At 37.8% G+C, this 12,792-nt stretch overlaps 1 protein-coding gene across 1 annotated transcript in view; it reads left to right on the top strand.

Annotated features, from left to right (window-relative positions):
• Window positions 1-12,792, top strand: part of LOC107594972 (choline dehydrogenase, mitochondrial) — a 36,572-nt gene that overhangs the window by 2,892 nt on the left and 20,888 nt on the right. Inside the window, exons 2-3 of the mRNA XM_016285220.1 lie at window positions 8,165-8,935; window positions 10,244-10,395. Coding sequence (XP_016140706.1) covers window positions 8,215-8,935; window positions 10,244-10,395 — 873 coding nt within the window. The 5' untranslated portion in view covers window positions 8,165-8,214. The remainder of the gene's footprint in view (window positions 1-8,164; window positions 8,936-10,243; window positions 10,396-12,792) is intronic.

Raw genomic sequence — 12,792 nt, 5'->3', positions numbered from 1 at the left:
AATAAAGTGCTTTTGCTTTCGCCTAGAAACACACAGCGTCTCTCTGACATGCTGCTTCAACACTAACTGCGGTTACTGAAACCACGCCTTCTTTCTTTGCTGCACATTTGGGCGGCATTATGCAAATATTTCCACATAGTGAGGTAGATATGTGGGGGCGTGTTAGAACGAGCCGTTTTAGGGGGGCGTTTTAGAATATCTCTTTGGTTTTGAGACTTAAGTCTTTGCAACTTCAGGGATCTTATCTATGCACAATCAGCTTGTAACACTCCAAAGAGAAAGGAAAACTTGAAATCGCATCATATGACCCCTTTAAAATCAAACAAGCAAGCCTTGTCCAGATTTAAAAAGTAACGCATTACTTTCCATAAAAAGTAACTAAGTAATGCAATTAGTTACTTTTTTATGGAGTAACACAATACTGTAATGCATTACTTTTAAAAGTAACTTTCCCCAACACTGTTAATATAATAAAGCAATAAATGACGGCAAATCGAAGTGATACTTGTAGATTTAAAAATAAAACTGCCAATAGGTGGCGGCAAGTCGCTGTCTTAATGAGCCAGGCGTCGCGTCATTCATTCATTCATTCATTCAGTAACGAAGCAAAATGCTGTAGTTATGAATGGGTTATTAATCACTGACACTGACTCTCCAAATCGTTCAAAGCCGCAGATTCGTTCACTAACAAAACACTGCTGTATGATGCTTGGAGACACACATCAGATGATACGGATTTCATTGGAACTATTATTTCGTTGCAAAATAGAACAAACATGACAACATTCTGTTCAAAATGTAGGCTACATTTAAAATGTAAAATGTTCACTTAATATTACCTATTTTGTTGAACTGTTGACGATTTACATTTACATTTAGTCATTTAGCAGACGCTTTTATCCAAAGCGACTTACAATTGGGGGATTTACTTTACTTTAAAGATACATTGAACAGCAGCGCGATTTGCTAAATCAGCATATTCAGCAGCCATCCTATCACTTGCACGCTGCTTGTGTGGATGTCGTCAGTTTTGACCGCAAAACAAAATATGAGGTAAGCTGATTGGATATCATGTATTTGACCTTTTACGGGACCCCCATTTTCCTGTTTTTACATTAGAAGCGGCATTTTGCTTGTCAGAAATACGTTCGGTTTTAATGTTGCTTTAAGTTGGGGTATTAAATGAATACCAAAACTCAGAATTTTGTTCACGTACCCCTCACCGTCATCTCACGTACCCCACGCTAACCGCGCCGGAGCACAGAACAGATACTATTTTGTGTGCGCTACTGTCATCATTACGTCCGCTGCAAACATATTCTATTACTACTACTACACTACACTTTTCAATTAATTGAATCAAGTATATTTAGGTTTATAATGGCTCTTACCTTATTGATGAACAGGAAATGTAATTTGCAAGTAAAGCACCAAATAATTTAATTAACGTCAGCTGCCTCCATAATAATTTTCTGATACATACAAGTGAAAATCAATGCAAGGCATAAATTATAAATGAATTATTATTAATTATTCGGCAGAATATTAGCGAAAGTGGTTTTCTCCATTATCTAATACATGACGTAAGTGTGCTCCGGCCCGGAATGTTTAGTGCAAGTGTGAGTGCAGGCCGGGGTGGGGGTGAGGAGGGGGGATAATCGCACTCGGTTTAAGGCAACCGTGCCTAGTGTGAGTACACTTATCACAATTTCATTTTCTGTTCGATTAGTGTTCACTACAAAACTGTGGGGGGGCAGATTGTATTATGATGGTTCATCATTGTAAAATAGGCGTTTGATCTAGAGTGCAATAAAGCAGGAGAATTAATCAGTTTAAAAAGGCTATTATTCACCTCCTGTATGTGCTTTAATTCTTTTGCGTTTTGCATAAATTACAGTTGATTCATGTGAAATATCCACTCCTGTACATCCTTTGCAATATCATCAGACAATCTCTTGTCGGTGGAAAGACTGTAAAGCCGCGAGATGCATATCACCACAGATGGCGGTAATGAACAAATTTAGTTTGTGATCTAGTCAGAAGTAGACGCCGCACTGCTTCAATGCATTACAGGCTCGTGACTCGTCAGAACGCAAAACAGAATGTAGCGTTTGGTCCCGCTACTTGCTGGAAAAAATAGTTGGCTACCAGAAAAGCTACACTGTTTTAAAGGTAGCGGAGCTACCGTCATGCTACAGAAAAATGTAGTTATGCTAGTAGCATCGCTAATTGTAGCTAGCTACTCCCAAAACTGTTTGTTCCTGAATTAATTACTGCGTTTGAATGAATCAAGGCAAGGCAAGTTTATTTATATAGCACATTTCGTACACAATGGTAATTCAAAGTGCTTTACATAAAAGAAAGTAAAATAATAATCACAAAAATAAAACAAGGAATTTAAAAACTTTGAAGATGATTTAAAAATTGATTTAAAATTAATTTAAGACGGTTAAAAATAGAAAATAATTATACATACATTTACATTTAGTCATTTAGCAGACGCTTTTATCCAAATGAGGACAATAAAAGCAGCCAAAACTAACAAAAGAGCAACAATATATAAGTGCAAATGACAAGTCTCGGGTAGCCTAACGCAGTACACGTAGCAATAAATGCAATACACAATATAGTACACATACATAAAATACAGTACAATCAGTTCAGACGTAGCACAGCTAAACAGATGAGTTTTGAGTCTAGATTTGAATGCGAGTAATGTTTTTGCACATCTGATCTCTTCTGGAAGCTGATTCCAACTGCGGGCGGCATAATAGCTAAAAGGACTGCCCTTGTTTTGTGTGAACCCTTGGTATTTCTAACTGACTCGATCCTAATGATCTGAGTGGTCTGTTAGGTTTATATTCAGTGAGAATATCTGCAATGTATTTAGGTCCTAGGCCATTGAGTGATTTATAAATGAGTAAAAGTACTTTAAAATCAATCCTAAATGTAACTGGAAGCCAGTGTAAGGACCTGAGGACTGGTGTAATATGCTCAGATTTTCTGGTTCTAGTCAGAATCCTGGCAGCAGCGTTCTGGATGAGAATGGTCTTCTTGGGAAGGCCGGTGAGGAGACCATTACAATAGTCCACCCTGCTGGGGATAAAGGCATGAACCAGTTTCTCCAAGTCTTGACTGGAAACAAAACCTCTAATTCTTGCAATGTTTTTGAGATGATAGTATGCTGATTTAGTTACTGCTTTGACATGACTACTGAAACTAAGGTCTGACTCCAGAATCACACCGAGATTCCTGACTTGATTTTTAGTTGTTTGACCCCTAGAGTCAAGGTATGCATTCACCTTGAGAACTTCATCTTTGTTTCCAAATGCAATGACTTCAGTTTTCTCCTTGTTTAACTGAAGAAAATTTTGGCACATCCAGCTGTTAATTTCATCAATGCATTGGCAGAGGGAGTCAATGAGGCTGTAGTCATTTGGTGATAAGGCTAGGTAAATCTGGTTATCATCAGCATAGCTGTGATAGGCAATTTGGTTCTTTCTCATTATTTGACTTGGTGGTTGTAGTAGTTGAATGAATCAATCATTCACTCGCTCATAAGGTACTTGTTAGCTGTTTCCCAGGAAAATGAAGTGTACATCTGATGGACACTTCTCACCCTACCATATCCCAGAATCACTTGCTGGCCATTCACCAAGAGATTCACCTCCTGAAGACCCCAGAACACATGGAGGCAGGGCTGGGCTCAAAACTGATGTAGTTTTTCTGATGTTAAGCCCAAGCTATGTTGTAAATAGTTGCAAAAAGTACTTTCAGTAATGTATAGAACTATTTGTTTAAATGTGTAAAAAAATATATTTACAGGACAAAAAAATAAACATATAGAAGAATGTTTTGTGAAAAAATTATAAGCTGCATTAAAAAAAATTAGCAATGCACATAACTACTCTTTTATTTATACATGTAAATATGAAAAACAAAACTACAAAATGTACAGAAAGAACTCAGGCTAATTTACAAATAAATTACACTACAAAATGAATAATGTATACAACTTATTCATTTCATTTTGAACATGCATCACAAAAATAAACTACAGATATTAGGTTGTTTCATTGACAATGTGACATTTAAAAAAAGATAAGCGGATGTTTTGGAAAGTGCTACGCCACGTTTTTGTGCCATCTAGTGGTTTAGATGAAAATAATATCAAAGGCGCCTTTAGCCCCATTGTACCCTATTATTATTATTATTATTATTACATATAATCATGTTACAATAAAACATCCATTTTAGTTCCTGTTCATACTAGGGGTGTCCCCGACTAAGGATTTTCATAGTCGAATCGGAATTTTCGAGTCTTGCCGATATTCGACTGATAGTCGAATCGTATGTTTGGGAGCGGGGCAAAATACATTACCAAGAGTCAAGTCAGACATTCAACAGTCATAATTACTGAAGTTAAAGGGTTAGTTCACCCAATAATGAAAATTAGCTTGTGTTTTACTTACCCTCGAAGCATTCTAGGTGTATATGAGTTTCTTCTTTCAGTCGAATCCAGTCGGAGTTATATTAAAAATTGTCCTGGCTATTCCAAGCTCTATCATTGCAGTCAGCGGGTGTTGCAGTTGAACAGTCCACAAGTCGTCAAATAAAGCTCGTCGAATCGTATGTTTGGGAGCGGGGCAAAATACATTACCAAGAGTCAAGTCAGACATTCAACAGTCATAATTACTGTAACACACACAGGTAAATGTGTAATGGGCGTCTCGCAGATACAAACAGGGTAAATAATGTTTTATGTTTTGATTAAAAGATAGTTAACATTAAACGACAGCAAAATTCACAAAAAAAATTTTCAATAATGCTCTCATTATAACGTTATGTATATGACAGTAGTTTTTTAATATTCAACATTTATGTTTTGAGTTGCGCGCGATGAAGATGACCAGTGGAATGAAGCAGCAGGCTTTTAATCAATGGGATTTAACTCCTCATTTATCTCATATAGAATATGCTTCATTATTTATACAACATAACGTCAATATTATGACTTATAGGCTATCTGCACAAAATGCCCCGAATGCACATGAACGTGTCTATGCGGCTCTAAATGAACTCCTTTTGTGGAGTTCATCATGCAACAACGTGCAGAAACACGGCAGCTAAACTAAACACTCAAATAATATAATTATGTATCAGAATCAGAATGAGCTTTATTGCCAGGTATGTTTACACATACGAGGAATTTGTTTTCGTGACAGAAGCTTCCACAGTGTAACAGAATGACAGTGACAGAACAAAAAATACAGATAATAAAAATAAAAATAGAACAAGTAAATAAGGAATAAAAATATATAAATTGACAATTGTGTGTGCAGGTATATTACAATAGACAGTTTTTTTTGTATGTACAGGTACTGTATATTATGTGCAAATTTGAGGTGTAAGCTGAGTATGAGTGTTAGATAAATAAGTGTATGAGTGAATAAATAGTGTGTGTTCCACGGTTATTGTCAAGTGTTCATGAGATGGATGGCCTGAGGGAAGAAACTGTTCCTGTGTCTGGTCGTTCTGGTGCTCAGTGCTCTGTAGCGTCGACTAGATGGCAACAGTTCAAAGAGGGAGTGTGCTGGATGTCAGAGGTCCAAAGTGATTCTGCCAGCCCTTTTGCTCACTCTGGATAAGTACAGTTCTTGGAGAGAAGGGAGGGTTGTACCAATGATTCGCTCAGCAGTCCGGACTACCCTCTGTAGTCTTCTGAGGTCAGATTTGGTAGCTGAGCTGAACCAGATCAGAATAGTCGAAAACTGGTGAAATATCGGGTGGTGTGTATTTCCGAATGTCCAGCAATTCGTCTCTGGTGAAACTGATTGCAGGGATATAACTAAAGACAGGACAAACTAACAAAAACATAAAAACAACTGCGGAGCACGCCACGGAGGCAGCCATCAGCGTCGGCGCCATCTGTGGGTTTTCATGTATATGACAGTCCCAGTCATAGTTATTAATATTATGCATTGTTGTTTGTCCTGCTCGCGCTGAAGTGATAAACACTGTACAATGAAGCGCTTTACTGCAGCGCAACTCAACCAAATGCATCTTATACAAGACAAATAATATATACACGATATATATAAACCGACTGAAATGTTTTGAAATCACTTGTACCCTACCTAATTGAAAAAATCCAGTCTTTCACTCTGTCTGTGTCAATTTGAGTCTTGTTAAAGTTTTAAATCCCTGCCTCCAAGATGCTCCTCTGTCGGTCACAGATCATGGAAAGTGAATCTTAAATCTGTAGGGGTGGTTGGATTTATTCACGCACGTTAAAATATTTCTTTCTTTCTTTTCAGATTCTTATTTACAGCATTATTTTAATAGACTGTATATTAACATTGGGAGAAAACCAGTAGTTCTATGTGAAATCTGACATTTGAGCACCCCCATATAGCCAAAATGGCATGATAATAACACCCCGCGAATATTTGACTGTGAGATTGGTATCGAATCAGGCTCCTCCTATCGAAGCATCAAATCTTCGACTACTCGGGGTCACCCCTAGTTCATACAAACACAAATGTTTGATCCGATTGGCAGATTTTTGTAATCACTATTGGTTTTTAATCAAACAACACCAAAGAGTACAGAAGCAATATAGTCGGTTCTGGATTATTCCTCTGTTATTCACTGTGACTTAGCAACATATTCTGTTTGTGAGCTCCATGAAGTCATAAGTATGTACTACATACATATGTAGCAGCACAAGCATTTCACCATTACTTATAAAAGTAATAATAACCATACATTTTATTAAAGCATTTTTTTTTCAGTAAAATTACACAATAGTGCCTTTCACACATACAGTCATGGCCAAAAGTTTTGGCAGTAACAAATTTTGTGTTTTGCAAAGTTTGCTGCTTCAGTATTTGTAGATTATTTTTCCACATGTTTCTATGGTATACTGAAAAACAATGAAATGCATATAAGTTTTAAAGGCTTTTATTGGAAAAAATATATATAATGAGTCAATATTTACAGTGTTGACCCTTGTTCTTCATAACCTCTGCAATTCTCTCTGGCATGCTGGATATTAGCTTCTGGGCCAAATCCTGACTGATGGTGATCCATTCTTGCCTTATTAGTTCTCGGAGTTGATACCCAACCCTACACAGCATGAGGCTGCTACCAGCACACTTTACTTTTGGGATGGTACTCTGCAGATGATGAGCAGAGTGGGTTTCCTTCAAACATGATGCTTAGAACTGAGGTTCATCAGACCAGAGAATCTTGTTTTTCAGAGTCTGAGGGTCCTTTGGGTGCTGTTTTGAAAATTCCAAGTGTGTTTTCATGCGTCTTCACTGAGGAGAGTTTGGACACACTGCCATAAAGCCCAGATCGGTGGAGTGTTGCGGTGATGTTTGTCCTTCTGTAGGTTTCTCCCATCTGCATATATGATCATGGAGCTCAAATAGAGTGCCCATCAGGTTCTTGGTCACCAGTCTAGACAAGTCCCTTCTCCATCAATTGCTCAGTTTGGACAGGAGGCCAGTTCTAGGAAGAATTCCATTTGAGAATTATGGAAGCCACTGTGCTCTTGGGAACCTTCAGTGCAGCAGATTTTTTTTGTAGACTTCCCCAGATCTGTGCCTCGATACAATCCTGTCTCTGAGCTCTGCAGGCAGTTCCTTTGACCTCATGGCTTGGTTTTCGCTCTGATATGCATTGTCAGCTGTGAGGCCTTTTATAGACAGGTGTGTGCCTTTCCAAATGTCCAGTCAATTTAATTTACCACAGGTGGACTCCAATCAAGGAGTAGAAACATCTCAGCAGTGATCAAGAGAAATTGGAGGCACCTGAGCAAAATTTCAAGTGTTGTTGCAAAGGGTCTGAATACATATGTAAATGTGATATTTCAGTTTTTTTCTTTTTAATAAATTTACAGACATTTCTAAAATGTTCACGTTGTCATTCTGAGGCATGGAGTGTAGATTAATGAGCAAAAATTAATTTAAACAATTGTAGTATCAGGCTGCACCATAAAATTGAAAAAAGCAAAGGGGGTCTGAATACTTTCTGAATGCACTGTACTTTTCAATAAATCCTAATCCTGAGAGGAAAGTGCGGTAACCCAGCATCAAGCATTATGAATTTAATGCACTGAGTGTTTAATCCAGTGTTCTCTGTGTGTGTTTCCTCAAAGCCCCCGCTGATCATCAGTGCAGCACTTAGAAAGCGGAGATCTCCATCAGTATGCTGTGCTTCTTATCGTCTGTGAGGCTCACGTCAAGCCTTCGCAGGTACATCGGTGTGCAACGCTTACCAAACTCATGCCCACTGCTGCAGCAACCCAGGCACAGCAGTACTGCAGTAAATAAGAGCACAGCGTCCTACAGCTATGTGATAGTCGGGGCTGGATCTGCAGGCTGCGTGCTGGCCAACCGTCTGTCAGAGAACGCCTCCGATTCGGTGCTTCTTCTGGAGGCGGGACCCAAAGACAAGCAGCTGGGAAGCACCCGTCTGTCCTGGAAAATTCACATGCCGGCCGCTCTGACCTATAATCTCTGCGACGACAAGTACAACTGGTTTTACCACACGCTACCTCAAGCACACATGGACGGCAGGGTGATGTACTGGCCTCGTGGCCGCGTCTGGGGCGGCTCGTCGTCGCTCAATGCCATGGTGTACATTCGGGGGCACGCCGAGGACTACAACCGCTGGCAGAGCGAGGGGGCCGAGGGCTGGGGCTACGATCACTGTCTTCCGTACTTCCGCAAGGCCCAGACACATGAGCTGGGAGCGGACCGATACCGAGGGGATGACGGCCCACTGCATGTGACGCGAGGAAAAACCAGTCACCCTCTGCACCACACATTCATCGAAGCGGGCCAGCAGGCCGGATACCCCTTCACGGATGACATGAACGGATTCCAGCAGGAAGGAGTGGGCTGGATGGATATGACCATCCACAGAGGTGAACGTTAGGAAATTAAATTAGGGCTGGGCGATAAACAATATCATATTGAGGTCACGGTAAAATTAATGACGATGATGATAAGATCTGGAAATTTTTACTTGTTTTGGATTAATCTAACAGCAGAAATAAAGGCGTATCAATGAATGGTGCGGTTCTTCAAAACGACAAAATAAAAGTCCAGTCTATCTTGAAGAAATTATTACAGAAATATATTACTATTGTATTACTGTTAATTACTATCTAAATTCTAAAAGTAATAATAATGTTATCAAGGAAATATCATACAGCTAGTGCTGTCAAACGATTAATTGCATCCAAAATAAAAGTTTTTGTTTACATAATATGTGTGTGTGTGCTGTGTATGTTTATGTATATACTGTATAAATACACACACATGCATGCATATATTTAAGATTTTTTTTTCATATATTAAATATATGTACAGTATATACAATAATATAAATTATATGAATATAAATATATACATGTAAATACATGAAAATATTTTCAAAATATATACTGTATGTGTGTGTATTTATATATGCATAATAAATGTACACAGTAAACACACATATATTATATATAAACAAAAACTCTTATTTTGGATGCGATTAATCGGGATTAATCGTTTGACAGCACTACATACAACCAAGATTTTTTTTTTTATCTGACAAAAAATAAAAAATAAAGTGTTTTGTAATAAATTAATTGTTATATTTTCATTTGATTGCATTTTAAAAGATTGATTAAATCTAAATTGGTTAAATTTAGATTGATTCAATTAAATTGGATAAAAGTTTTATTCATTCTTTTCTATTTCAAAACAACACCATTTGTGATGATAAATTTGTATTAAATGATAAAACACAGAATCCAGAATTTTTTTTATGGATTTTAATTGTGAACTAGCAAGTTATGTTTACGTTTGTTCTCAAGGTCTAACAAACTTGTGGAAAGCATTTCCTTCCCCATTAATGGTAAATGAATATTGTGATAAATATCAATACCATATGATATGAAGAAAAAATATAATGATAATCTTTTTGTCATATCGCCCAGCGCTATCTTAAATTAAGGCATTCATCGTAATGCAAATCTGTGTGGTTTGCAGACTCATTTTAGCATCTGAATAAAAGTCTGGTCACTTAGTCAAGTAACAGCACACATCTCGCCTCTTATGATCTGAGGAATCATTCATGTCTGTAACAGTTTAATATTTTGTATAAGCACTAGTGATAGTGTAATTCTTTGGTTAAATCTGTAATGACCAAATTCAAAGTCACCTTCTCTCTTTCTCTCACACAGGTAAACGATGGAGCACAGCTAGTGCTTACCTCAGGCCTGCGCTGTCTAGACCCAATCTGAGAACAGAAGTGCGCTGCATGGTGACCCGTATTCTGTTTGATGGGACGCAAGCAAGAGGGGTGGAGTACCAGCAGGATGGACAGACGAAAAAGGTCAAAAAATGAACTCACTGGCATTAGTATTTTATTTTTACACTGCACTTAAAGGGGACATAATACACAGTTTCACCCAATCTCATGTTAATCTTTATAGAGTAGTATTGCATCCTTCATATCTCTAAAGAATCTTTAGTTTTATCATATTTATAAAACAAAGATACAGCTTTACGATCTCTCCAAAAACAGCCGAGCTCCTGCAGGCGTGCTGTGGGCGGAGCTAAAGAGTGACAAGCACTTGAGCGACAATTACCAACAAAACAGACATTTGATGCCATTTCACTTACCGTCTGCAGTTCTGAATCATGACCGGGATCTTTTATAGCTGGGACTGCTCTGTATTTCAGTATCAAACGATGTGCAAAACTGGCCCACGTTTATAAAACATTCATCACAAATTAATCATAATATGAATCATCATTAGGGATATGCCGACATCAAATTTTCATGTTGCAATTAATTGCTAATGCATTTGTCACGGTATACGGTATTATCACGCTATTGAAATTTAGTTGCAAAAAAAGTGTTGTCATAATACAGTATAACAGGTTTAATAACTTTTTTCTTATAACAAAAATAACTGAACATTTAAATACAATAAAACAATACACAATTTTTTTTTTTAAATGTTTAATTAAAGTGCAAAAGAATTATAAAGACAGGGATCACTTTACAATAAGATCTCATTAGTTAACCTTAGTTAATGCATTAACATTCACAATGAGCAATAGCTACATTTGCTACAGGAAGTTATTAATCTTTGTTAAAAAAAATACAACTCTTAGTGCATGTTAGCTCATTAAATAACACAGTTGCAACTTTTGATTTTAACAACGTGTTATTAAATATTGGAATTACATAAAATTAATTAATGTTTAGATAAATTTTTCATTGGCAGTTTATTATCTAATGAATTAACTAATGTTAACTAATGAAGCTCTAATGTAAAGTGTGACCGAACAATAAAGAATCAAAACAATTTCAAACAATATCTAGGGCATGTTGTAGCCCAGATTAAAATGTAAAAAAGTTTGAAAATAAATAGCCTATTAAGTCTAAATATTTAAGTATTTGGTGCTGTGATGAACACTATTGTGAATACAAACATCTGAATGACTATTTTATTCATTTAAACACATTTTAGAAACAGAAAGTAGCGCAGCTGCTTTATTTACAGGGTTTCCGGGGTTACGGCTGCATTTCTGCTGTTCAGCGCCATCTGCTGTCAGAGAGTGAATGTGTGCTTTATCCAGAGCGTCTCTCTCGCGCTCCGCCATGTGCTTCTCATCCGTGCTTGTTTACATCAGAGTGCACACGCGTCTTTGACGCAGCATACAGCGGGGTTGTGCATTGTGACCAGTTGATGGTAAAATTATTCTTAAAATGCATTCAAAATTCTGAATAATTTGTTATAAATAATTATTCTCTGTATTTTGAAGGGCCCACGAACATTATCGTGCATGTTCATTATCGTGATATATCGCATAACTGAATACTGCCACTTGTATAATCATCATAAATGACAGGAACAAATAAACAAACACGAAACTCCGTTGCTGCCCCGGAAAAACAAACTGCATCCACTGTTCACACTGGGTCCTTTGGGAAGCTGAGCAAGCTTATCTTTCCCTTACAACCAAAACACACTTCTTTGGAGACATTCTTCTTGAGTGAGTCTTGTGCAGCGCTGCCGTGCTCTTGCTCTCGCTCTGGGCTGTGTTTTCCAAAAGCATCATAAGCCTAAGTTGATCGTAGCTCCATTGGTTTCAATGGGTCTATGATGTACTTAAGCTTACGATGCTTTTGGGAAACGCAGTCCCAGCGCATGCTCTTCTGGGAGAAGTTCCCATACAAACAATTCTGCCTTTTATGATGAGCCATCAGTCATGAAGAGCCATGCTCAGAAAAACTTTCCGAAACTTATATGAACCCAGAAAGAGTGTATTTGGCACAGAAATACTCCGTCATACGTCCAAATCGTTGGCCAACTTTGGCCATGTTAAGCATAAGAAGCCAAATCCAAACTGCATTAGACCCCCTTTAACCCCTGGGTTATCAATGTTTTAAACCCTGTGGTTAGGGGAAAATGCAAACATGTCAAAATGCCTTGTTAATTGGAGTGAAGAACAGTCAAGGAATTTTCTGTATCACACAGCAGAGCATGTAAACCTTTCAAAGTATGCTACATTGGTCGTGATTTGACTTTTTATGTGCGCTTCCTAATAGAAGCTTCTATTTGAGCTTTTAATCACACACACATGAAGCAGAATGTGGATGAGCAAAGTATACTTAGGCTTTGGGTTTCTAAATAAACTTGTCTTGCTAATTTCATTACAAACTGGATAGTACAGTCAGGAACTGTACCCCCCCCCCCCCCCCCCCCCCACCCGCGGG

Source organism: Sinocyclocheilus grahami, unplaced genomic scaffold, assembly GCF_001515645.1.
Source record: "Sinocyclocheilus grahami isolate Dianchi unplaced genomic scaffold, SAMN03320097.WGS_v1.1 scaffold194.1, whole genome shotgun sequence".
Taxonomy (NCBI): Eukaryota; Metazoa; Chordata; class Actinopteri; order Cypriniformes; family Cyprinidae; genus Sinocyclocheilus; species Sinocyclocheilus grahami.
Note: the sequence above shows the minus strand (reverse complement) of the source record. Positions and strands in the feature narration are given on the sequence as shown.